Source organism: Hydra vulgaris, chromosome 10, assembly GCF_038396675.1.
Source record: "Hydra vulgaris chromosome 10, alternate assembly HydraT2T_AEP".
NCBI classification, from domain to species: Eukaryota; Metazoa; Cnidaria; class Hydrozoa; order Anthoathecata; family Hydridae; genus Hydra; species Hydra vulgaris.
In genome coordinates, this window is record NC_088929.1 from 39,462,501 (window position 1) to 39,490,483 (window position 27,983).

The window sequence follows — 27,983 nt, forward strand, 5'->3', positions numbered from 1 at the left end:
CAGAATATATTGGAACAATAGATGGAGCATAACAAGTCCCAGAACAAGTTCTGAGGGAGGAAATGCAGTATTGTATCGAAATAGAAAAGGATATTTTTCTTCGAACTGCCAAGTAATTATAGGATCACAAGTTTTTACCAACTCAGGCATTAAACAGTTTACAAAAGCTTATTAGCACATACATGTTATAGGGGACAACACCCCATATTATCAGCACAGGTGTGATAAAGGAATGTTATTTTGTAACTTGTTTGCAATATCCCTTAACAAATAAAACCAAAAAATTTTATAGACATTGTATCTTGCTTTGCTTTACAACATTGCTTTTCTACAATATGATCTTTGGGTATACGATGATATGTAAAATTTTAATGAGGAAAATGGTTCCAAAGCATCTACCAGAGGCTTTGTAGGAGAAATTATAACAGTGACTCGGTCATTTTTATAAATACTTAACTTATCAAAGAATAAAAACACAGATAATTGAAAAGTATCAACAAAGAAAATCTTTTTTATTGATAAAGTAAATGAAGAAATCAATCTGAAAAAAAAGTACTGTGAAAAAAAAATAACATTCAGAAACAGAAATGCTCTAATAAGATAATCCTTAAAATTGTGTTTATTAAAATTTGTGTTTTAAAGTTTATTAAAATTAATATGTAAAATTGTCAATATTTTTTGTAAACTTTTATTTTAATGTCATAATACTTTTGTTATTTTTTTGGCTTTTCTGGTACTTCAAGTTTTCTGATAATATCAGAAGACCTTGCTTCAAATATGAACTTCAGTGACTCATTTGGTCATTTGGTATATAATAATATTGATATTGTAAAATGCTATATGTAAAGAGCAAGAAAAAAAAATAAGTTTGTTTTGTATCAATAGTTGTATCAAATGTTCTTATAAACTTTAAGTTTTTTGAAACTTTAATAACTTTAATTCAAATTTTGCATTATCCCCATAAATTTTAAAATAGAATTACATGATTTTGTGGCAATATTTGCAAAATGTTGTCTCTTATTAGAATATTAATGTTTAGTAAGGCCAGTTTCACCAGTCTTCTTTTCCTCTCTTCTACTAAAATTCAAAAAATAAATAGGTTTACTTAGCCGAAAATAATTGTTTATATTATAAACTAAATAAAAGTAAAAAAACTTTTTCTCTAATTCATATATTAAACCAAATGGTCACATTTGGATCAGTATATAAATAAGAGAAAAATTGGAGTTTTTTTTTAATAATAATTTCAACTAGAAAAATGAGTAATAAAAACCATGTGTTCGACAAATATGCTTTACTGATTACCGCATAACATATGTGCCATTTGAATGTCAAGCAGCTGTTATGCCGTAGTTAGATCCTTGTGTTACCTAGAAGGAACATGCTTGTGTTACCTAGAAGGTAACACAAGCATGTTCATTTAAATCTAGTGATTTTTTATTAAATTACCAAGTTGTAATAAAAATAAAATAGAAAAGTAAAAATTGTTATTTTTCTAACTTTTAATTTATTTTTGTAAGTTAATATTTAAAGTATAAAATGTTCTTGTTGACATAGTAATTTATGGCTACATTACTATGTCAAAAAGAAGAAAATTTTTTTTACCTTAGTGACATAGTAGAGAAAATTTTTTTTCGTACAAATAAGGTTTTTATTATGTAACATTATTAGTATGAGTGTACATTGCTATTAATGTGAGCAGCAATGTATTGAGAACAATATTTGTTCGAGCGTATAAATAGGTCCTTCCAAACCATAAAACATAAAAATTTACAAAAAAATTTTCCTGAGGAGGACCAACCCTATCATCCGTGCAGAATCCAAAGCGATTTCCATATATTCCATATATAATTTGATCCAATAGCTAATTTTTTATAAGTTATTTTTTCTGGACACAATGGAAAAATACCTGTTGCTTTGAAGCCAGAACACAGATTGTTGCTGAAGAAGCTTTGCTCAATAAGCTGTTTGAGCAACCTAGAGTAGCTAGGTTTTGTGAGATCTTTGAAACTGCTTTGAATGAAATGTCTAGGATTCCGTGCCATTTACTTTTAACAGTTCTTAATACACCTAAATCAAGTGACTGTAGTACGTGAGATGTATTAGCCACTAGCTAAAGAATAATAATACTCTCTTCTTTGGCTAAGTGAATTAGTTTCAGCAATACATGTGAGGCATGGCCGTCTAGAAAAAGCACTTTAGAACCTTCAAGCTTGCAGCAAAGTAGAACAAACATTGTCAAAACTTGTCAAACCATCCAGCAGATCCTTTCATCCAGCCAGATTGTGACACCATAGGTAGCATCATTTGGCCTGTCTTGAATTAGAAGCCATTTGGACTTCAACCTGAAAATTCAAATAATAAAATAGCAATTTGTAAAATGTATTTTAAATGCTTCTTAAAATAAATTTCTGAATTCATCATAAATATTACCTTTAGACTTGAAATAGAACATGAACAGGTAGGAATGTCCCAAAAGCATCACAATATTATATTCAGCTATATTATAACGAATATTATAACTGAAGCCTTTTTGTTGCTACTAGAAAGTTTCTTAGGCCCTTTTGAACCATTTCGACACACTACCTTACCTTTTAAACCTTTTTGAAACACTTGCATTGATCACAATGAAGGCCAGATTCATCATGTGAAATGACTTATTTGTGAACCCATGTATATTGTACATATAAGAAACTTGTGCAAATCTTGATTAATTAATTTAAATAAATTATAAAGTAGGTGATTAACATGCTATTAGTTAAGCAGTTTTAAAAAAATGGACAATTTGCAAACATTGCAAACAAATTGAATTTTACCTCTTAAAAATTGCGTCTTTTTTTTATTAAAAACAATTTATAATAAAATATATATATATGTAAACTAATATAATTCAAATAGAAGCCATCAATCAATAGTGCCTGGCTGAGTCGACATTTCATGGTTTGACAGAATATTATTTAAAATTCTGAGTGATAAATGATGTCTAATGAATGAGTATTACCAGACAAGTTTATCTTCGCCGCAATTAAAACACATTTGATTTAAATTAACCAGGTACTTATTAAAAACATACAGAATTTCAAGTCTAGTCAAACTAAAACCAATATCACTCATAAGTATTAAAATTTTTACTAAAATATCCTTGATATTGTCGCTCAACTAAGTTGGTTTGCCATTTTTTTTAGTATGTTTGCTATTACTTATGTTGATGAAAGATGATCTTTTGAAGCCTAATGTTATAGTTGCTTTTTTCTTACTCATACCTTTGTCCCCAGCCTTCAAACTATGAGCCACCTGTGCTCTCTAATGTAAACTTATAGATGACACAGATATATTAACTTGCAAAAGAAATATTTCAGTGCGTTGCAATATATATTTTAGCTTTATGATTAGTTCATATCAGTGATGTAAATTTACCTGAAAATTGACCGGTATATTTTATTTTAAAACATGTTAATTTTGAAATTATAAACAAACTCTTTATTAAAATAAAATATCATGGTGAGTATTCATTATAAAAATGTCAAAGTTTACTGGTAAATTTACAGGTAAAAAATTTACCAATGAATTTTACATTGGCAACACTGGTTCATATTCATAAAGTTATATTTTTCACATATCAACATTTCACAACACTCCTGCTAGTTGTCTCTCTTGTTGTTTTAGATTTTAATAGTATGCCTTTTTTTCGAAATGTTGTTTTGTTAAAGAATTATTTCAGCAGGTTGCAAATAAACATTATTTTTTTTATATATATAGATTCATATTTACAAAGTAATAACAAATATTATTTGAGAAAAAAAAGTAAAAATGTAAAATTTGAGTTCTGCATGCTTTTTCTAAATTTCTTCTTTAATGACTGAAGTTCATGGTGACTGAACTTAGGCAATTTTACGGTATTTTATTTTATTATTTTATATTTTTGTTTTTTTCAATCATTTCCATTATTAATTCAAAATTTTAAATAAAATAGCTACAAAAAATAATCAAGAAAAACTTGTCAAAAATGTCACAATTTTTTTCCCAAAAATCAAATCTTTAAGTTTCAAGCAATGAAGCAAGCTAATTTTAGAGAAAAAATATGCTGATATTCAAGATATCTTATGAACTTTTAATGGAATAAGTTAATAATTACTTTGAAAATGTTACTTTACATACCCTGAAAGGTTACATTACCCTGAAAGGTTCATACTGCAGTAAACTATATTGTACCATTTCTGAAAAGTAGTGTTGTTCCGACCATTAAATAATTTGACTGCCAACTAAATCAACTAATATATTTTCTAAAGTCGAATAAAATCAACGAATACATTTTTGAAATCGACTAAGTTGACTTAAAGTCAATTAAGTCGAAATTCGGGAATAATTTGTTTGTTTGGGTATAACTTTCCTAGGTTTATACTTCAAAGAGCATAAACCAAGGAAACCTTTTTAGAGCCTATATCATTTTTAAGTTAGAACTCCAGTTAGGAATATTAACATTTTTGATTGTATACATCATATACCAACATATCTCTTTAAACATTTAAATCCATCCTTTAAAATGTTGACTTGGCAAAACTATTGTGTTTTTAAAAAAACTTTAACATAGATCTATTGAACTATATTTTAACATAGATCTATTGAACAATAGAAAATCATAAGTTGCTTCTTGATGTTTCATGCTTTTAATACCTTTTTTTTTAACCATATTTTTTATAACATTTGTAACTGTAAAAACCAAACTCTTTTTAAACATTTTTATATATATCTTTCTCCTGACTAGCAGTCTCACAACTTTAATCTCACACTAACTAGCAGTCTAACAACTTTCATCTCACACTGACTAGCAACCTTACAGCTTTAATCTCACACTGACTAACAGTCTAACAACTTTAATTTCATACTGACTAGCAGTCTTACAACTTTAATCTCACACTAACTAGCAGTCTAACAACTTTAATCAAACACAATATAATCTAATATGTCTGTACTTGTGGTAAACCATCCAATAAAAATAATTAAAAACAATTAGAAATTGGCAGTTATGAATGTAATCATTCATAATTACTAAACGGTTTTAATAAAAAAGTTCTAGTTTGACTTTTTTTAATATCAAATTACGGGTATAAAAGTTTAATAAAACATTTGTTCATCTTTTTGCCCTAATTTTGCTTTTGAATTTTGTTTTATAATTCCTATGGAAATAAGTAACAACAGAAAAGGTTCTTCATAATATTTTTTTTTTTCACTACTCTCACACAAGTTTTTCCATAATATTTTTTTTCACTTACAAAAGGTCTTACAAGAGGTTCTGAAACCATGTAACTTTTATCTCTATGAATTTGACATTATTTGATTATTATATTGCCTATTTGTTTAAAACCAAGACCAGAATAACCTACCTCCTACATTCAGAAAGATTTTAACTTAAAGAAAAAATTATCTTAAAAATCTGCTAACAAGTTTATGTTCTGTACCTAAAGATTGCACTATTCGTCATGACTACAAATCCATACCTAAACATTGCACGATTCATCATGACTACAAATCCATACCTAAACATTGCACTATTCATCATGGCTACAAACCCATACTATATAGAAAATAAAAAAAGGAATTTCTCACTTCCTAATTAAAAATCTCGTTAAACATTCTTTAAAAAATGTTATTTGTTAATCTTACACTTTTCTATAAATTATTATTTATAACCTTAATTCCAAACTTTGATAGTAAGTAGTATTATTGTTAATATTTTTGACATTATCAAGTTTAATAGATATTTAGGTCAGAATAGTAATTATTGTTACTTTTAAATGATTAACATGTATAAAAAGCTTTGCTAAACTGTTTTTACTTAACTTTTGGTTTGAATTTACTTAAGGTTCCAAAAGAGAAACTTAATATGACATAATTTTAACATCAAAAAAAAAAATAATTAAAATCATAGTTATAAAAGTTAAATTGTAAAGTTCGTATTTAAACATAAGTTTAAAAAAATAAATCTTACTTCAAAGGATGAAAAATGTGTGCATTGCATCATATTACCATGACTTCCGCCACTCAAAATTGTTTCAGAATCTTTCCATTGAGCACAGTAAAGCTAAATATAAATATAGAGTTTCTACAATAGTTTTAACTTTTTTAGACAATATATATGAACTATAAATCAGAGAAAATAAGAATACTAAATTATATATTATTAGGATTCAGCAAACATCAACAGCTTTTAAAAGTCACTGAAGTTTGATATCAGAGGTGTAAATTTGGTGGTATCGGGGTATATAAAACAATAACTAAAAATATGAACAAAAATTGTAAATATTTTAAACACATTGTGTAATCTTCAGATTTATAAATTAAATTAACAATAAAGTAAAAAGAAAAATTATAGAATTTTCACAAAGAGTGGTTTCACTTAGTTTTAAATCATCCGATATTTCAATAGATGATTTTTTACAATTGAAAGCTCATGTTAAGGGTTAAATGTTTTTTTGCTGACCTGATCCCAACCACTATTAGTTTAAGGTTGGCAATTAATTGCCGACCTCATTTTTCTTAATTTCGAGGGTTGCAGACCTTAAAAAGAAATGTTGAAAAAGCCTGTAATTTTGCAAACCAAACAAACAAGTTTATAGTTTTCAATTTAACATTCAACACACTTTAAATATATAGTTGAAGTAAATGTACAGCACATGGTTGCCAAGCATTTTCTCAAAGACTAGCAGTAGCAGGCACTACATTTTTTTTTGTTTGTGGTTACACAGCACAATGTATATTTCAACACTTAAACTTTGCATTGATAAATAATAACTTTGCTTTTTGAGAGTTATGATCTGCACAAAAATCTTCAAAATTTACAGTGTACCAAACAAAATTAGTCTCCTACTTCAAAGTATAATTTAATAAAATTCATTACATAAATAAAAATCTAGAGATGTAAAAGAGGATGTGATATATATAATAAACTTTATTACATAAATAAAAATCTAGAAATGTAAAAAAGGACATGTTATATAAGTCCCAAGTAACTCCAGAAACCTGATGTTGTGCCTTAGTCTTGTTTTTTTTTTGCCAAGTGACTTAAGAAATCTAATGTTATGCCAGAGCTTTGTGCATAAAAAGTGATTTTGCACTTTTAGCATAAATAAAATACGTCTCCTACTTCAAAGTATGATTTAATAAAATTCATTATATAAATAAAAATCTAGAAATATAAAAGAACACATGATATCAGAGGTCAATTAAAAAAAAATATCTTATAAAAAAAAAAATTGTTTTTTCTTAAACCATTAAACTTGTTAAATTAGCAATCTTATATACATATAAGATTGAGTAAATTAACTAGATTAAACTGATCAAAATAATTAATGACAAAAAATAATTATTTTTTTTTTAAAAAAAGAGTTATAAAATTTTTTTAAAAATATGTTCACCATTGATTGGTTAAATTTCAGAGGTGTGTCTTTTATTAACTTTCCAGTTCCAAAGTCAAATACTTGCAAGTTTTCAAATTTTCTCCACGAAGCAGCTACCATTTTTAAAGTGTTGGGTTCAATATCAATAGCTTCCCCGCAAATATGAGGACCAGATATTTTTTTGATGGAATGTTTGTCTGATATTCGTGTGTCCCACCACTACGCTTACAAACAGGAAAAGTCAAAATTGGTTAAAGAATGGAAAAATTATGAAAAGTAATTAAGTAAAGTTTTTAAAAAAGTTGTGATAAAATTTAAATAATTAAAATGAGTTTTATTTTAATATATAAAAAATAAGTAAATAAAAAAAAGATATTGTAATAAAAGTTCAATTTTTTCCTTTTATCAAAAAATTAAAATTTTTTTATTGATATTATTAATTTAGGTAGTCACTTTAAGAACTAAAGTATATTAGTACCGTGTAGACCTAAACTTGCAGTAGTATCTTGGCATCAAAGTTACATTCCATGAGGAATTTTAATAATATTGTTGGCATATAGAGACTTACTTGGACAGTATCATCCCAACCACCAGATACAAATACATGGTTATCATATGGATGATACTGAACAGAAAACACGCGCATAACATGGCCATCCATAATATCAGAATTAGTACTAAAATATAAAAAATTAAAATTAAATTTTTATGATCATAGTAACAAAAACTCTATATTCATAAACAAAAAAATAATAATCTGAAGAATATGAAGTCCTTTTAACTATTTCAATTTATTTTCAATTTGTATACCTTGGTTGCATTCTTAATATCTTTTGATTTGTGGTTACATCATAAACATTTATAATGCCATCACTGCCACCTGCAATTGCCTTATTACCTGAGCCATTATATGCGCAAACAAGCAGTTGCTGATTGTCTGTATATGTATGTAAGCATTTGCTTGTTGTAACATGCCATATTTTACATTCTCCTGAAGCATCTGTAATTAAAATACTTTTTATAAAAAAAATATGAATTAATTAATGAGTTAAATAAATGATGAAACGTAATGAAAAATTATATAGTATAAAGATTTATGTAAACTTTGGTAATACATAGTTTGTTGCATTTGGGAAGAGCGGAAGGAAAAAAGTGATTCTTACGCCAACACATACGTCACTTTTAATTACTTTTGACTTTCGTCCAACATTTGCGTGTTGTCAGAAAGTTAAAACCATTAATTTAATTACAAATTAATTGTTATTTAAAAAAACAACAAAAACACAAATTTAATTGACCAAAATGCTTTTAAAAACATTCTGAATGTTTTCAAAACATTCTGAATGTTTTCAAAACATTCTGAATGTTTTTAAAACATTCTGAATGTTTTTAACAATATAAACAATGCTTTTATTTTTATTTTTTTAATAAAATGTTTCTATTTTTATTTTTTTTATTTTTTTGTAAATCATGCGCGGAGTGTTGCTACATCAACTATCTTATTACCTGACTCGCAAGGGAGTGCTTCTACATCGACTGACAAATAGCCTGACTCGCAAGGGAGTGCTGCTATATCGACTGACAAATAGCCTGACTCGCAACGGAGTGCTACTACATCTACTATTTTTTAGCCTGACCCGCAAGGGAGTGTTGCTACATCAACTGAGGGTTTGGTTGGGGCAGGCAGTCTATCAATTATTAAAAAAAAAAATTCCGGTCTTGCATTTTAATTTTTACTTTTTGTCAACAAAATATGGAAAAAACTTTCTGACAACATATAAGAGTTCTATATATATATATATATATATATATTTTATATATTATATTATATATATATATATATATTTTATATACTATATTATATATATATATATATATATTTTGTATATTATATTATATATATATATATATATTTTATATGTTATATCTTATATATATTTTATATATTATATTATATATATTTTATATATTATATTATATATTATATATATATATATATATATATATATATATATATATATATATATATATATATATATATATATATATATATATATATATATATATATATATATATATATATATATATATATATATATATATATATATATATATATATAGGGGAAAGGGGGCTAAATAGTACCCCCTGAGGAAAAAAATTAATAAAAATAAAACTAAATGTAGGAAAAAGTTTATTTTTAGATAAAAACAAGCATTGATGAAACTAAAACAAACAATCATGATTTCAAGATGTAAATATTAAAATAAAGAACACAGTAATAAAAACTAAAAATAAACAAGGTGGCACTAATTGCCCACAAGAAGGTTCAAATAGTACCACTAGTAAGGCTAATAAGTACCAAAGGGTATGAAGAAAAAAAAAGCTCAGCACTAATAATAAGTAATAAATAAAACAATAACTGGTTCATTCTACACTTATAAAATATATTTATTGACATAATTCACAGATATAACTTTCATGTGACCCACTTTGAGACTCAGATGATGAGCATGCAACATGTACCCATGCTCCACAGCTTAAACGCTGGATCATATTCTCCTCAATGTCCTCATCACACATGAAGCAGTACCAACGCTGCCCTTTGTTATCTTTAGAGGTTGGGGTAATTAGTACCACAGGTACAATTTACCCCACCATCACAGGTACGATTTACCCGACTATGACTAAACATAGTTTTTACTTCAGTGTTTTAATGGGCAAAGTGAATTGGAAAAAAACATATTTATCAATGAAGAAGAATGGATGGGCTAACACCATAAAAAAATATAAATAAGTTACGTATATCCACGCCTGCAAGGTACGACTAGTAGGACAGTGTAATTATTACATCAAATAGTGTAAAAAAAGGGAAACAGACTTACCTCCTTTCTTTAACATTCGATTCCGCCATTTTTTGGTCAGTATACATATTTCATCTGCTGGCTTGATTTTATCCTGTTTCCGCCAATTTCAACAAATCAGAAAAAGAACAATGACGCTGGTACGAATTGCACAGCAGTACTAATTACCCCCCTTTCCCCTATATATATATATATATATATATATATATATATATATATATATATATATATATATATATATATATATATATATATATATATATAAATATATATATATATATATATATATATATATATATAAATATATATATATATATATATATATATATATATATATATATATATATATATAATATCAGGGCTTGTGATGAAGAAAATCGCCAAGCATGTTATATCATGCTCATAAAATTATAATATGTTGTAATTGAGCGCAATTTGAAAATTGTGGAAGACTGTGTTTATAAAAAGCTTTCTATTAGTTACACAACTTTCATTCATCAATGTTTGAAGTAGTATCTACAACAGAGCATTTTTACTACTTTAACAGTGTAGTTTTTTATACATCCCAACTTCTTGTTTTTTATTTGGGCCAGATCGCTATTTTTTTTAAATATTAATGGTAAAAAAAAAAGGCAACCAAACAAAAACGCAAGTGCTTAATAAGTTCTTATAATAGTATTGAAGAATAAATTCGTGGCTAAAATTTTTTGCTTTCGTTGTTTTGATATGTATTTAAAACTCTGTTAACTTAATATTTATGATTAACGGTTTTTATATTTCTTGATGTTTTTTTAATAATTAATTTTTTTCGTAAATTAATTAATAATTATTAAATATATATTTTATAATTTCTTAATTAAATAACGCTTTTTTTTATCGTCAAAAAATTAGTAGATAATAATACAAGAATAATTTGAAATTCTTCTTCAAAACTATTAGTTGTATATTAAATAACAGATTTTCCCCTCAACTGTTGTCAGCGCTTTTTCCTCTTTTTCATTTTCAAAACTGAATGCTGCTAATTTGTCAGTCATATCTTCAACAGCACTGTCTATTTCATCGTTGTCATCAAGAACTTGATTTGGAATTAATGATGCTGTTGTCATATAATATCTGGGTCATCATCAACCTGGAGTAATCATCTCTTATTCAAATAAATATCTTTTGCTCGCTTTTTTATGAAGATTATTTCTTCTTTTAACCAGCTTCCATGGTTTCCTAATATTTCTATAATATATTTTATACAATATAAACATCGATTTGCTTTAGTGTGAAACTGAAAAAAATAGAAACTGAATAGAAAATGAAAAAACAATAATAAAAAAGGGTTAACAATTTTTAACTAACGTTATGTTGCGTTACAGAAGTGTCATTAGTTAAAAACATAAGTTTTAACTGCGTCATTAAAAAAAGAATTCTGTAGAAAAAAAGAATGCTGTAACATTGCTCAAAAAAGATTATTTTACTTAATTAAGTTTTTTTATGTTAAGTTTTTAATTTTTTTCTCTTTCATTTACATTTTTTTTCAAGTAAACAATTTTTTTAACTTTATCTTAGTTTAGTTTTTTTAGTGCATTTTTGAAATAATTCAACATTTAACATTAACATAAACCTTATCGTCAAGCAAATGTGTAAATACATGAAAAAAAATGTCGAAACAAAATATAATAATGGTGTGCAATAGCATGCCTTCCTGGTCAAGCCTGCAACAACAAACACTTTATCCCAGTTCAAATTTAAGAAATTAGAATCTGGTAATTAAGAATAAAAATTCTTTATTTTAAAGATAATAAATTATTATTACCTTAGAGGATTTTGTCTTTATTCCATCGGTTGAGGTTAGACATCGCTCATTTGAGGGTTTCTTGCTCTCACATCTTATTACAGTAAGGTGAGATGCTTTTTCTAAATGTCTTTGAATTGTGCGGTTTGTCACAAAGTTTTTCCCATCAACAAACCGTAAAGCACCTTGTCATATCTAGCCTTTACAACCTTGTAATACCGCTTCCCTATTTCTTGTACAAACTTTGCAGTATATTTCAATAACGTATGTAATTCCATCGGTAATTTCAGTTCTAAAACCTATTACCTCTTCGACTTTCCAATTCATAAATGTTGACAACATTACTTTGTTTCCTTTTGGAATATCCTTGATTGTGGACATTCTAAACAGCAGAACTGTTTTTTAATTAATTTAAGATAAATACTAGTTAATAAAAAACCTATACTATATACAAAAATGAATTTAAAAAAATCTCCATTATGAAAATTTATTTTTATTATAAACGATGTGTGGAATATTATTAACAATAAATCAAATAAATCTTACTTGACGTTTTGATAAAGTTAAAAATATTCAAAAGCTTCTTATAGTTATTTCCTAATATTCTATTCCCATTTCATTTGCACATTTTTATACTCACGTAGTGTTTCCAGGCACACTCAGTTAAAATAGTTAACATTCCATAATTGAAATTAGCTGTAACGACTTCAAACTGTTCATTCATTATGTTAAAACAAAACGTAAAAATGCTGACAAAACAGCAAAACAGAAATGCACAGAAAGTGAGTGACGTAATGCTTATATTTTATATAAGTACTTCGTATAAGGATATAAGTATAAGGTAGACGAAGCTTTACTGTTAAATCAACAAGTTTTATCATTACCTAAAAAATTTTATACTCTTGTTATAAGCTGAGCGAGCGTTGTTTATTGCGCCTAGAAGGTTTAAAAATACCATTTAAGTGCTTGTTTCACGAGCACAGCGCGATCACGCCCGCTTCGTCACAAGCCCTGTATATATATGTATATATATATGTACATATATATATGTACATATATATATATATGTATATATATATATATATATATATATATATATATATATATATATATATATATATATATATATATATATATATATATATATATATATATGGGCAATTCCATTTTAAACTTACGTTACACGCGCAACAACTTTATCAAATATTTGCATATTTAAACTGTAAATTTAATTTTTAGCTGATTTTTATGAAAGCCGTCAGTCTAAAGAATAAAACAAGCTAAAAAGTTTTGAGTCTGGCCAAAAAAGGGCGAATTTATTACCGAAAATGCCACTTAACTTACATTACGCAGAAAACAAGGTAAAAAAAGTGTTGCAACTTTTAGGTCGAATATTTGTGAATCATTAACGCGGATCGTGTAAGAAATTTTTACAAGATGTTGAGAATTCAATACTAATTACAATAATAAAAAAAAAAAATTATCAGTGGTGACCTGCTAAGAAAGATATACTTGTTTTCTTGACACTAGGTTTTTAACTTATGTTACATCACTTACATAACCTTGCGATTATTTTCGTGGAATTTTTATATCTATTATTTCGTCCTGATAAGCTCCGAGGATTCGGAAAAAAATTAAAAAATTAATAAACGTCCCCTCTTGTTTATTCGGCTGGCGAGAGTACATTCAAATCTTTTAAAAAGATTTTGACACTAAAACTGCTCGAAAAATTTTGAAAACACTGGATAGAATCAAATAATTTAATTTCATTTAGTTTCAAGAACATGAAAAAAGGTTTGTTTGCTGTTGGTTGTTTTGTGTTATTTTTTTTGGGGGGAGGGGGGGAGGGGGGGGGGCTGTAATATGCAATATACTTTTAATGAGAGAAGGGTGCATGTATATCTGATCGCTTGTGACAGGAGGCAGGGGTTAAAATTGACAAACATTGGGTGACATACTTTATGGACGCCCCCTTAACTACATTTACAAACCATTTGCTTTAGGAAAACAAAAATATAAAGTGAATAAGAATATAATTCAAAATAAAAATGGTTACATCCTTTTATTTGTTTTAAATACTAAATACGTCACAGTGAAGTTTTTTCCGCTATGATCTGGCTTTTACTGACATAAAAGTAGTGGGATTTAGAGATATCTTTCACTTTTTTGGCTTGCTGGATAATTTGAGATGTTTGAGTGCACAATTGCGCGCTGACTTTTCTTCCTCTGACAAATATAGAACTTTGACATTTATGTCTTGAATAACATTCACAAAATCATTAGCTGATTAGATTTCAATTTTTCTACACTTTATCTGCTGGTTGCCAAACGCTTTACAGTAGCCCCAACGCCTCGACAACTCCTTTGCCGTGCATTGCTGCAAAAAAATGCCAAAATATTATTCTGTTAAATTTCTTTTCAAAGTGCATTATTGCGCTCATCACGACTTTATTTTTAAACTGCGATGTAGCATTATCGCTAAAAATGTGAATTTCTTGGGTATTAAATGAAATAGACTCCAATAACTTATCCAAATTTGCAATTAAGGAGGTCTTTGTGTGATCCAGAGAGTCAGATGCAATGGTGAAAGTGTTAAGATTTTTATGCCAGATAGCTGCAGTTAAAAGAGAAATTTGATTTTGGCCATAATGTGCTGCTTGAGGCTCATTCTGACTAAAACACTTAAAATTTTCTGCATAGTCAACCTGAATAGTAGCAACATTCAATGATGGATTCATGGATTTAGTAATGTTTAGTTTAAAATATTTAGATTGGTTACCCTTGATATTGGCATGAGTTGTGAATTTTTCTCTCATACTCATAATGTGAGCAATCAATTCTTTACCACTTCCAAACTTTTTAACTTTTTCGATTACAGCGTAACACTTTTCATTTGGTTTCTGCCGTTGGTACCAACTTGTTTCAAAGTTAAGGGGTTCAATGGTGGCCAGGAATTGCTGGAAAAACTTAAGATCTTTGCATTTGTTGCATTTGTTGTAGAAACAATCATTAAATGAGCCCTTACAAACAAAATTTTAAGACATATTTTTCCCAATTTTAATGTTAGACAACAGTAAACAATCAACTTTCACCAAGGAATCCAAAGCAAATCGCATATTTTCGTGGTAAGTACAAACGCATACATTATGAGGCAAATTTGCGATAGATCGAACGTTTACTGGTCGTAGTTCACAAAACCTGCTTAATCCATTCTTGATATCATGTTTAAAAAGCTGGTATGATTCTTTCATGATTAAACGAAGGTGACGAACTTGGATCTTAATCTTCTTTCCATTTTTAATTACTGATACAAAGTCCCTAACATTTGGAGACAGTCAACTAATGTCATCTTCGCAGTAGAACCTTTTTAATTTTATTTCTACTTCAGTTAAAGCTGGATTATTCACGCTATTTAATGGAAGAGTAGTTTCTTTGTTGAATGATCCATTCAGCAATGTGGCTAGGACTTCGTAATGTTGTGCGGGATCTTTGGGCAATGATTTTTGGACTTTCTTGACCAATTTACCTTTTGTTTGAACACTCATAATGGTAAAAAAATTAACTGTTTTTGCAGAATCTTTCTTTTTGATTCGATACTTTCGGACTCTTTCCTTTATTTTTTCTCTTTATTTCTTTTTTTTTTCCGGATCTTGTTTTATTCGTTGACGATGAGCTTTTTGGTGATCAGCATTCATATATTTTTTCCGTTCGGAATCACGCTGGCGATAAGCAGCTTGATAAGTTTTAACTCTCTGTTTAGAACTTTTAGCCATTTTAAAATGCAAAGCAAATTTTGCTAAGTTTTGCTTGAATAACTTTTAATTAATCAAAAGTTATTGACATATAAAGAATAAAAAAAAACCTTTAGGGAATTGCGATGTAAAATAGTTTTCGTCTTTATAAACAACTGTAACTTTAAAAAATTTTTGTTTTTTTCAAACCCCTTGGGAGTTGCGATGAAAAACGTTTTTTTTATGTTAAAAAACTTTACAAAAAAAGCGCTAAAACTTTTGTAAATAAATATAGTTTTAACTTACGTTACACAAACTCAAAATTAAAATGTGCCTTAACTAAGCATCGTTATTCAAAAATCTTAATGTATAAATATAAGATTTAATATTCTTTCACATATAATATTACAAAATTTAAGTTTTCAAATAAAATTTTAGAAAAAACAAAACTTGATCATGTTTTTGTTAACTTACGTTACATGAAAATTGCAAAAGTTATTTTATTATTTTTTTGAAAAGTATTTATTTTTTAAAGAAAAAAATCTGACCAACAAGAAATTAAACATCTTAGCTCCATTATCACTTTAAAATATTTCAGAATATACAAAAAAAATCATGGGTAAATTAACATTTTACAGTGGTACTTTTTTAACATGCATTAATGAGAAAAACCATAACCTTCGGAACCATAAAAATGACTTAAATACATTTATTTTAGAACTAAAGGTATATTTTAAATAAACTTTCATGTCTACATCAATATTCATTTGTTAAAAACTGACAAAAAAGAGTTTAAAATTTGACTACTTTTTCAGTTTCCGCTATGGAATTGCCCATATATAATTATATACACCATATCTGTGGTATTTTTTTAGCACGCAGAAAAATAAGATTAAGAAAATAAGAATTAACTTATGAAATTGTTGAGAGAAGTATTGTGGAGGATTCTGAAGTAAATTTTTGCAAGACTGTAACAGGAATGTTACCCAGTTATAGTAAGCAACCGGGGTTGATATTTGACCAGGGCTGGGACCAAATTTGATAAAATATAGCTGGGGCAGGGTTTGTGACTGGGGCTGCATAAACATTTATACATCCTATAGTATGTATTTTTTATTCAAAATTTAGGATATATTTTGTTTATATATGCATATATAAATATTATTATGATCAACATGATCATCATAATCATCATTACCAACATCATCATCATCATCATCATCATCATCATCATCATCATCATCATCATCATCATCATCATCATCATCATCATCATCATCATCATCATCATCATCATCATCATCATCATCATCATCATCATCATCATCATCATCATCATCATCATCATCATCATCATCATCATCATCATCATCATCATCATCATCATCATCATCATCATCATCATCATCATCAACATCATCTGATCATCTTCTCTGCAAATACTACACCATATAAATATGAAAGGATATCGTATGCCAGCATCTAAATAAATAGCAAACATATATTTATATCCATAATATGTATGCATAAAGCGCATCTCAGAAGCTTTTATTCCTTCTTGACTAAAAGTTTGGAAGCTTTTATTCCTACTCTTTAGTTTTAAGTCAAACCTCATTCTACTCCACATTTTTCATCATTTGAGCAGTTGCTTTATTATTACCCATTTTTTTCCTCTTTTTTACAAGAACATCTTTCATAAGAACAAATGTCCTTTTATTATTCCAAGAAAGTAATGTAAAAAGGTCCTGTCTGATGTTAAGCTCTGTTATTCTTAGTTTACTAAATCTTGTATCTTATATTTGGTTAGTCTTCAACAATCTCATTAACTAAAGTAAGTCTAACATTTAATCTCTAATTCATGGGTCTGATTTTATACTTCTCCCCAAAATAAAGCAGAGTTATTTGCAAAGAAATCTTACTCTAATTTGACTCTTAAATCTAATGGCCATACTCCTCCTGCCAGTTAAACAAATTAATCCATTGTTAAACAGCCAAACCACTCTGGCTTCCAATGCTAAAGTTAATTCTCAATTAAACACTTCTACGGTTTGTGCTTCAGACAAGATTTCCATCATAGCCTCAAATAAGTGTTCTCCAGAACTCTCTTCAATTTTTGCTAAATTTTAAAAAAGTGCTAAATAAGTAGTTGCAATTTTTCAAAATTCTAGAAAACACTTTGACCTCTCCAACTATCCTACGATTAGTCTTCATTCTGTTATTAGTTTCTTTACATAAAGGTTTTGAGGTTATTAAATTATTTCTTTCTAACTGCAGAATTAAAGTTATACTTGAAGGCCTACATTCTTCTTTATTTCAAGTAACATTAAAGGTATCACAAGGTTCTATCTTTGTTCCTGTATTGTTTCTTATCTAAAATATCAATCTTCATGAAAATTTTACATCTAAAGTGGCTCTATTTGCTGACAACTCAACTTTTTACTCTTGTCTCAACTTTTTACTCTTGTCTTGTCTTAAGTTATTCTTTAAGGCCTACACTCTTCTTTATTTCAAGTAACTTTAAAGGTACCACAAGGTTCTACCTTCACTCTGGTGTTGTTTCTTATTTACAATATCAATCTTCATGAAAATTTTACATTTAAAGTGGCTCTATTTGCTGATAACTCAATTTTATACTCTTGTCTTGACAAAAAATCTTCACTTTTTGAATGGTTAGAATAAGAAGCCCATTTTAAATCTGATCTTTCTTCTGTAACAGCCTCATGCTTGCAGTGGCTTATGGATTTAAATTCTGAACCTAATATCCACAATATTTGTTAGACAAAAAAAACTTATTTATTTACTGCAAAAAAATATTGCAATAATGTTGGCATTCCTATATTGATGAAAAACAAGCCTCTTACTCTCAGACAAAGTCTAAAAGCACATTGTAAATGTAATTAGACCTGCTTTATCTGCCAAGCTTGATCCAATTGTTGGTTCCTATTCAACAAGTTGCATCCTTTTGCTATATCGGTCCCTTCATGCTGTAAAAACTTTTATTAATCTAGTTTTTTTTCCTTGCACATCAAAAAAACCTTATAACTTTTAGCCATCTTTGTGTTTTTCTTTTATATACTACCTACAACTTTTTAAGTCATCAGTTAACCATTTCCTAGTATTTTAACTTATTCTCTATTTCAAAGTAACTCATAACATAATAGTGGTTGTTTGCAATCTAGTTGGAAGTAAATTAGAATTTGAAAATATATAAATATAAGCCAGTATTTAATAAATAGTAAATGTAAGTATAAAACTATAATATATAAAGTATTACAATTTTTTTTCTAGCCACAGATATCAACCCCTGTTAAATCTTATAGTTGTACCTGGGCTGGGTTTAAAAAAAGTCTCATTTTTAGCAGGGGTTGGGGCTCCGGTCACTTGCTACCCAGTTGCAAACTATTTAAAATTTTAAGAAAAAACCAGCAATAAAGATTTCAAAATGCCTCTTGAATCTAAGCTTTTTGCTCACAGAACAAAAACAATAATGAACAGATGGTTTTAAATGCTTTTTAGACAATGAAAGTCTGAGTTTTTGTATCAGTACATCACAATGAAAAAAACATTGATCTATTATTACAAATCAGAGTCTAGTCAACAGTTAGCTAAGTGGTGGGCAGCCAATTAGAGTCGCTCAAAGATGAAGTCAAAGCTTATTTTTAAGACAAAAATAAATATATAAGAACACCTTCAAAAATTAAAAAGTTTATTTTTACTCAATTTAATAAAATGTTTTAGAAAGCTTTGCATTCTAAAATATCTTATATTTTAGAGTAAAAAAAAGTTTAATTTAAAAAAAGATTTTGATTAAAAAATTATCAAATGGTACATACATGTAGCCATTAGAATGTATCCATATGTCATTGCACTCTTATCTGGCTTCCATTTCAAGCAAGTAACAGGGAGAGTAGTAGAATGCTCTTGTAAGCTGTATACATAGCTGTTATTTTCAATTGAATAAATCTAGACATATAAAAAAGTTACATATGGATATATAAATGTCAAAAAAAAAGGAAAGAATTTAATTCAAATTTAATTAAACAAATTTTAAAAATAATTATTTCATAGAAAAAAAAGCTTTCAGCTTTAAAATAAAAATATTTATTATCAACAAATTTTTATAGGCCAAGATGATGCAGCAGTGGTGTAGTGGTAGAGCGCTTGCTTCATAAACGAGAAGTTCCGAGTTTGATCCCCATCACGCCTCTGGTAGTACTGCGTTCAACTTGTTTCTCTGAACAGCGTCCTTGTTCATCAAGGTTCATGTTTCAGAGTTATAGAGTTGAGAGAGGGTTGTAACTACAACTAAAGTAGCCTCCTCGACCGTAGTGATCTTCATGTCTTTGGGAAGATGAATTGAAGTAAATTTAAAAAAAGATAACTAGTACAACTGATTTTCCAAATAAAAAATGAAGAATCTACTATAGCATATATCGATTAGTAGCGTTCAAAAAATTTGTAGACAGGCAAAATAAAATTGAATTTTAATAATATTTCAGCATTCACTATTTCATCCAACACAATATATCAATTAAAAGGTTTTCATGTTTACAATTATGTTTTGAATATTGATTATTTAATTTATATATTTTTATTGATTTAAAAAATAACAATTTTAATGAGTTCAAAAATTTTTGGAGGTACTAAAATTTTTCATATTTTCTCAAAATTTATTGATATTGATAAGCAAATAATTTCTGAAAATAATTAAAAAGTATAATTGATAAGTGATTGAGGTCACGGGATATAAGAAATGTATAACATCTCCAGTTAAAAAGTTATTATCGAGATCAGTTCAAATAGAAATTCATTTTGTAAGACAGCTTTTATGTAGCCGGATCAGGTAAGTTTGCTTTTGGACAAATTATGAAGAGGACAGATTATGAAGAGGACAAGTTATGAAGAGGACAAATTATGAACTTACTAGATCCATAAATTTTTAAAAGCAATCAGGATGATCACACAAAACAACATATTGTCAGGATAAAAAAGCTTGTGATACTAAACAACAAAAAACTTCGATTAGCAGCTGTTGACTTAAATGAACAAATGAAACTTTTTATGTAATGAGTTGTAGTATTTCTACTATTGAGAGTATGCATAGAAAATTAGCATTTTTTTACATAAATCAACAGTTTATTTTGAAAAGACTATCAGTCTTCACAAAATAAATAGTTGATTTGATTTGTCGATACCACATTAGAAGACTATCAGTCTTTGACTATCAGACTATCACTCATTGACTAGAACAAACGGTAATCAGAGGGGCATAATTTTGTGAATATAACAGGTGAGGTAGGACTTTGAGGACGCATTTGAGGATATCCAGATTGGCATATTTCTGCCTTTTATCTGACAATACTTGGTTTGATACAGAGCATGAGCTTGGAACCATGAATATTTGGTTTTGCTGTTGATGTCAATGGCTCGCCATGCTTTTCTATGTTTAAGGTTATCATAACGCATCCACTTTTTATCAACAGTAACAATTCAATGGAGAAAACTATTTTTTTTGTCAAGTTAGCACCTGTTCAGTAAAAATTTGTGTGTTGTTGTCCCTCCGTTTCAACTCATACAGCACCTAATTTCTTTGCTTTTGAATCATTCGTTTTATATTGAGACTCACATTTGTGTCAAATTATGAGTCTCAATATAAAACGTTCATTTTCAATGTAAATTCCAATATAAAACACTGTTTATGTCATGCAAATGTGTTTGGAAGATGTCCACCTAAAAAGCCAATGTTTTCCTTGAAAATCCAAAAGCCCGAGAAGAACTTGCATCACAGCATCTAAAATGGAATAGTCAACAGTGTTTAAAAATTCTTTTTAGTGATAAAAACAAATTTATGCAGATCAGATCAATTGGAATCAAATTTGTCTGACTTTCAGTAGATACAAGATATGATAATAAATCCCAAATGTTTACCATAAAACATGAAGGAGGAGTAATGTAATAGTTTTGGGATGTTTTAGATAGGACAGTGTTGATCATGCTTATTTAATCAGAAATATCAAAGAAATAAAGCAACTAATTCCAATTGATGTTTGCATTAATTTATTGATTTTATACCTCGTAAGTGCGAAGCTGCTCTTGATTGTAAATATAGTCCTACAAAATAGTAATATGATTTTGTATTTCTAATTGATGTTAATCAAAAATTGCTGAAAAATCCTTACTTTTTTAACATGAATGCTTTGTCAGCAAATTTTTGAACTCATCAAAAATCATTATTTTTGTAATCAATAAAAATATCACTGTATTTTAAATAATTAATAGTAAGCATAATAGTAAACACAGCAATCTTTTAATTGGTATATAATATGTTGACTTCAGTAAAGTATGTGCTGAAACATTGGCAAAAATCAATTATTATAATATTATTATAATCATTATTATTTTTTATTAATTTGTTATACATATATAAATATATATAAATATATATATATATATATATATATATATATATATATATATATATATATATATATATATATATATATATATATATAAATGTATGTATATATATATATATATATAAATGTATGTATATATATATATATATATATATATATATATATATATATATATATATATATATATATATATATATATATATATATATATATATATATATATATACTAGGTTGTCCCATAAGTTCGCGGGCACTTGAAGCTAATATTTTCAAACATAATTTTTTTTATGACGTTTGACTCAAATCAATTAATGATTGATATTATTTTGTAGTATTTTTATTCCTCTTTAAAATGGTGTATCGCTTTTTGTAATTGTGATTTAAAAATGTGTCTTTTTAGTTCTAAAATGACGGACGAAAAATATGAGATTCGCGTACTTTTGCGTCACTATTGGAAAAAAGGACTGAGTTCAAGAGATGCAGCAGCTGAAATTTGCAATGTGGAAGGCGAGGGAATGGTCAAGAAATCCGCAGCGGCCAAATGGTTCAAGCGCTTTAACAACGGCGAAACCAGCCTTGCAGATCTACCCAGGTCAGGCCGTCCATTGACAGTAAACAATGAGGCGCTGCGCGAGCTGGTGGAGCAGCAACCACAATCTAGCACCCGCAGATTGTCGGCAGAGCTCGGCCCTTCCAAGTCCACCATCGATCGCCACCTCCATCAAATCGGACTTGTCAATAGGCGCTGCCGAGAAGTTCCTCACGAATTGACGCTTGCGCAGCAAAAACGACGCGTCGACACCTGCACCCATCTGCTCGAAAACCCCAAGGACCTTCGTTTCTGGCGTCGAGTTGTTACTGGAGATGAAAAGTGGGTCTTCTTCTGTAACGCCAATAAGGCGAACGTTTGGATCCAGCCCGGCCAACCCGCTCTACAAGTCGCCAAACAGGATCGGTTCGTTCACAAGGTCATGTTGTGTGTTTGGTGGAATTTCGAGGGGATAATTCACTTTGAGCTTGTTCCAAATGGTCTTGCAGTGAACGCCGCACTCTACACTGAACAACTGGATTGTGTTTACGCCGCTCTCTCGGCTCGTTATCCTGCCTTGGTCAATCGAAAGCGCGCGCTCCTGCTACACGACAACGCTCCAGCACACACCGCCGTTCGCACCAAGGAAAAAATTTTGGAGTTGCCTGGAATTGAAGTTCTTCCTCATCCTGCATACAGTCCGGACCTTGCGCCATCCGACTACCACCTGTTCCGTTCGATGGCTCACTTTCTTCGCGGTAGGACCTTCGATTCTTTGGAGGAGGTCGAAAATGGGTGTAGAGAGTTTTTCGCCTCCAAACCGGCGGAATGGTATCGTCGCGGAATTGAGCAATTGGCGCAAAGATGGACGAAAGCTGTAGAAAGCAATGGAATTTACTTTGAAGAATAATTGTTAATAAATATTAAGTTACAATGAAATAAAGTTTTGTCGCAAAGTGCCCGCGAACTTATGGGACACCCTAGTATATATACTCCCTCTATATATATATATATATATATATATATATATATATATATATATATATATATATATATATATAACAAATTAGGAAAAAATAATAATTATACTAATATTATAATATATAATCCCTATATATATATATATATATATATATATATATATATATATATATATATATATATATATATATATATATATATATATATATATATATATATATATATATACACATATATATATATATACACATATATATATATATATATTTATATTTATATATACACATATATATATATATTTTAAACATCTTCGCTTCCAACAAGGCTGCAAGCAACTACTAATTAAAGTTGGAAGTAATTGGAAGAGAAAATATGAAGATTGTAGAGCAAGTAAAACAATTGACAGACAACTTAAAGGATTGCAAATTATATGAATCAGGAAAGTAAGGTGAAGGAAGCGAATTCCAAAGGATTGATGTTAGAGGAAAAAAATAGACGAATAAGAGTTTTTGGAGCACCGAGGAACAGTCACAGAAAAAGGATGAGACTTGATTGAATGACGAGTAACACAAGAATGAATTTTAGTAGATGGTACAAGAGACGCTAGCTCTTTAGAGCAATGCCCATTTTAGTATTTGTTGAAAAGAGAAAGAGAAGCAACAGTAAAACGATGTGATAATGGTTGGAGGTTGGCTGCAAGAGCAGGTCAACTATGTTTACAATGCGTTTTTGCACCTTGTCTAGAAGAGAAAGGGCATTATTAGAAGATCCGCCCCAGATGTGGCAACAGTATTCCATACAAGGTCAGATTTGAGATTTATAAAGATAGAGAATAGAATCTGGAATAAGAAAGTGTCGAGCTCAATAAAGAGATGCAACCTTAGCAGATGCTATTTTTGCAACAAATTTGATATATGATTTCCAAGAAAGATTGGAAGTAAGATTTAATCCTAGAAGGTTAAGAGTGGATGACTCATCAAGTACATTACCGTTCATAAATATAGGAAGATCTAAATTATTGTGATAACCATTGGCTGAAAAAATTAAGTTTTATCTGTATTGAAGAGCCCCATGCTATAGCAGAAGTGAGATCCTTTTCAAGCTCAAATGCCCCCTCCAAGCAATCAGAGAGTGTTGGCTTCTTATCAAGACAAGAATAAATGGTAGTATCATCAGCAAACAACGCCACCTTAAATGTGAGAATATCTGGAAGATCGTTGATCTAAATTAAAAAGAGTATCGGGCCAAGGATAGAACCTTGAGGAACCCCTGAAGTTACAGAATAAGAAGAAGAGAGCTGTCTATCGAGGACAACTTTTATACTATGATTGGAAAGGAAGGATTCAATCATCTTAAAGATGTTGCCAGATACATTTGAAATGCCAAGAGCGATGGCCTTAACCTCTCCACCTTTATCTAATGCACGATAAAACCTATTGGTTATTGCTGTTAGCAAATCAGCTGCAGAAAGAGAAGATCGAAACTCATATTGATGGTCAGAAAGTAAGTTATTAGATTCAAGATGAGAAATTAAGTGTTTGTTAATTAAAGATTCAAAAACCTTGCTTATGATAGTAAAAAGACTAATGGGACAGTAATTAGATAAATCAGATCACTCTACTGAATTTTTGAAAACACGGATATTGGATGCCGCTTTCCAGCAGGCTGGAAAACAAGACTCTGATAAGCACTTGTTGAATAGTTTTGAGAGTATAGACGACAGCTCCGGAGAACAATTCTGCAAGACATTAACAGGTATGTTGTCTGGGCCACAAGCTGTAGAAGAGTCTATGCAGGAAATCACTTTAGATACAGAATATATATATATATATATATATATATATATATATATATATATATATATATATATATATATATATATATATATATATATATATATATAAATATATATATATATATAGAGAGAGAGAGAGAGAGAGAGAGAGAGAGAGAGAGAGAGAGAGAGAGAGAGAGAGAGAGAGAGAGAGTCTAGATATATAGAGAGAAAGTTGTACATTATATTATTTTGTTATTTTTGTTGTACACCTTGAAGTGTCCACTATACTACCAGAAAGGTGGTATGGTTTAAGGTGTGTCTTTAAATCAATACTTTTTTTATAGATTATTTATTTGAGAAACTTGGCAAGACTATTTAATAAATATATGACATAAAGATGTGTATAATAAGACAATAAAGCACAAAGATAAAATTTAATTTCTTATATTGTTTGTAACCAAACAAGTATTTTTGTGAGTTTAAGATAACTTCCAGTAATAAAACCAATTTCAAACTTTTAAATGTTAATACTAGTGTCAAAGTCAACAAAAAATAAATACTGTAAATACAAACAACAAAATTTAATAAAAAACATGGCAAAAGATACTTTAATTAAACCATTTGATAGTCCTACAGCAAGCAATTGGCCTTGCTGATTAAATGCACAACACATACACTCAGATGTAAAAGACCTAAAAACATAACATATAAATAATTTACATTAGCAATTAAGCAAAGTTTCTAACAAACAAAATCTATTAACGTTATATATTATAAAAATAAACTATTAACATACTTACAATACGCCAACAACCTTTAACTTTCCCTCCGTAGCATGTTTTAATTTGCTTATTGCAATAGATGGTTTTTCATCTGAGACAATATTCATTATTTTTATGAATATAGGCTTTGTAGTTACAAGTGATATAAAAGTATTTGTGCGAATAATAATAATAATAACAATTATAATAATAGTAATAATAATAAGTATAAACTGCACTAAATAATATTTAGTTTAAATTTATGTGCACAAAATACATAATAAAACATATATCATTATTAAAATTTATATTATTAAAATTAAAAAGTGAGTATTTAAAGAAATAGTTTGATTTACGGACAGAAATCGGAGCAGTTTTTCTGTTGCTAAGCAAACACGCCTCACTTATGCTACTTTCAAGAATAATAGCATGTCACCGTTACAAAATTTATAAAAAAATTCAATCTGCTTTTCCCGAAAAAAATCTTTTGGAGTGATGAAAGTACACACATTCATGATTCCAAAAAAGTAAAAACTGAAACCAACAAATTACGTTCAAGAGAAAAAATTGCGATTGAAATTTTATTCTATAAGCGCATGACACAGAAATGACAGCACGCATTTTTTTTTTTGCATTTTTAAAACACATTTAATTTGAAAAACTCTATAAAAATAAAGAAGTAATGCTAAATCTTCTGATTTGACTAATAACTTATTCTGAAAACATATTGAAGTAAATGAATTCTGGTCTTCATTGGTTTTACATGTGTTTGCTATTGTAGTCCACAATGCACGTCTTCAATTTGCTACCAAAGTTAGGATTACTTGCGTCTCTTTTGTATCTTTTCCAGTGTTCAGCAAATTAGTAATGAAGAGCTTCTGTTTACTGCTTAGAGTGTGCTTCATTTCAATGAATTCTTTGATGTGAAAGAAGACTGCATGTACCTTGGGTGTCACTGAAATATTTGACAAAGCCAGATATGAGGTTCGAAATGCATCAATTTTTACTGCATAGTGTGGATCAAGCTCTTGTCCAAAGCAGGCAGTCACAATTGCTCCAAATTTTCAAAGTGCATCAATGATACCAATAGCTTAAAATGCACAGTCAGTTTCTGCTAATTTTTGCAGTAGATCAACATTCTTCAAAAGCTTATGGCATTCATTGCCAGCAAATTGACATCCATGATGGGGTTGTGGTTGAATGTTTAGGAGCTTGGACAATCATCAGCTTAGGGTTAAATATCTCTTAAGGCCTTAAACAAGTGATAGACAACCCCAAGCATCAGGTGTAGCTCCATGGGAGGTATGAGATCAAAAACAAGCTTTTGGTTAGAAAGATCAGTCAAAGGCATATGAATGACATTCTTGTAAAACTTTGCCTTTTTCAAGTCCAATCCTGTAGATTCAAAGTCTTTAAAGCACTTTCTGATAGAGCCAAAAGTTCTAAGCTGCCTAGGAAATAAAAGATGTTAACAATCAGCAGTACACCATGTGCAGGGGTGAGTGCTGGAGTGTGCTTGTAAACCACAGACAATGTTTGCAACCTTTAAGTCACAAGAAATGAAGAAGTTTGTAGAGTTGGCTTGAATCAATGAAAGCAATTGTCTGATGTTTTCATATGTTTCTGACATGTCTTCTGCAGCTGCAACCTAAAGCTGTCGTTTAACTCCACTATCTTTGGCATGTGGTGCAGTGAGCGATCGCTTGCTCGGGGGAGAGTGACTGATACCACTTGTGTCAATTATTC

The 27,983-nt window shown here is 28.9% G+C and overlaps 1 protein-coding gene across 1 annotated transcript in view; it reads right to left on the minus strand.

The window, feature by feature from the left end:
* The window catches only part of LOC100202969 (dynein assembly factor with WD repeat domains 1), a 31,181-nt gene extending 4,751 nt beyond the window's left edge, over positions 1-26,430 (minus strand). The window contains exons 1-7 of the mRNA XM_065807991.1: positions 26,277-26,430; positions 26,084-26,168; positions 19,607-19,736; positions 8,208-8,397; positions 7,966-8,074; positions 7,416-7,616; positions 5,990-6,082 (exon numbers count right to left, since the gene is read on the minus strand). Coding sequence (XP_065664063.1) covers positions 5,990-6,082; positions 7,416-7,616; positions 7,966-8,074; positions 8,208-8,397; positions 19,607-19,736; positions 26,084-26,168; positions 26,277-26,365 — 897 coding nt within the window. The 5' untranslated portion in view covers positions 26,366-26,430. The remainder of the gene's footprint in view (positions 1-5,989; positions 6,083-7,415; positions 7,617-7,965; positions 8,075-8,207; positions 8,398-19,606; positions 19,737-26,083; positions 26,169-26,276) is intronic.
* Positions 26,431-27,983: the final 1,553 nt, after the last annotated feature.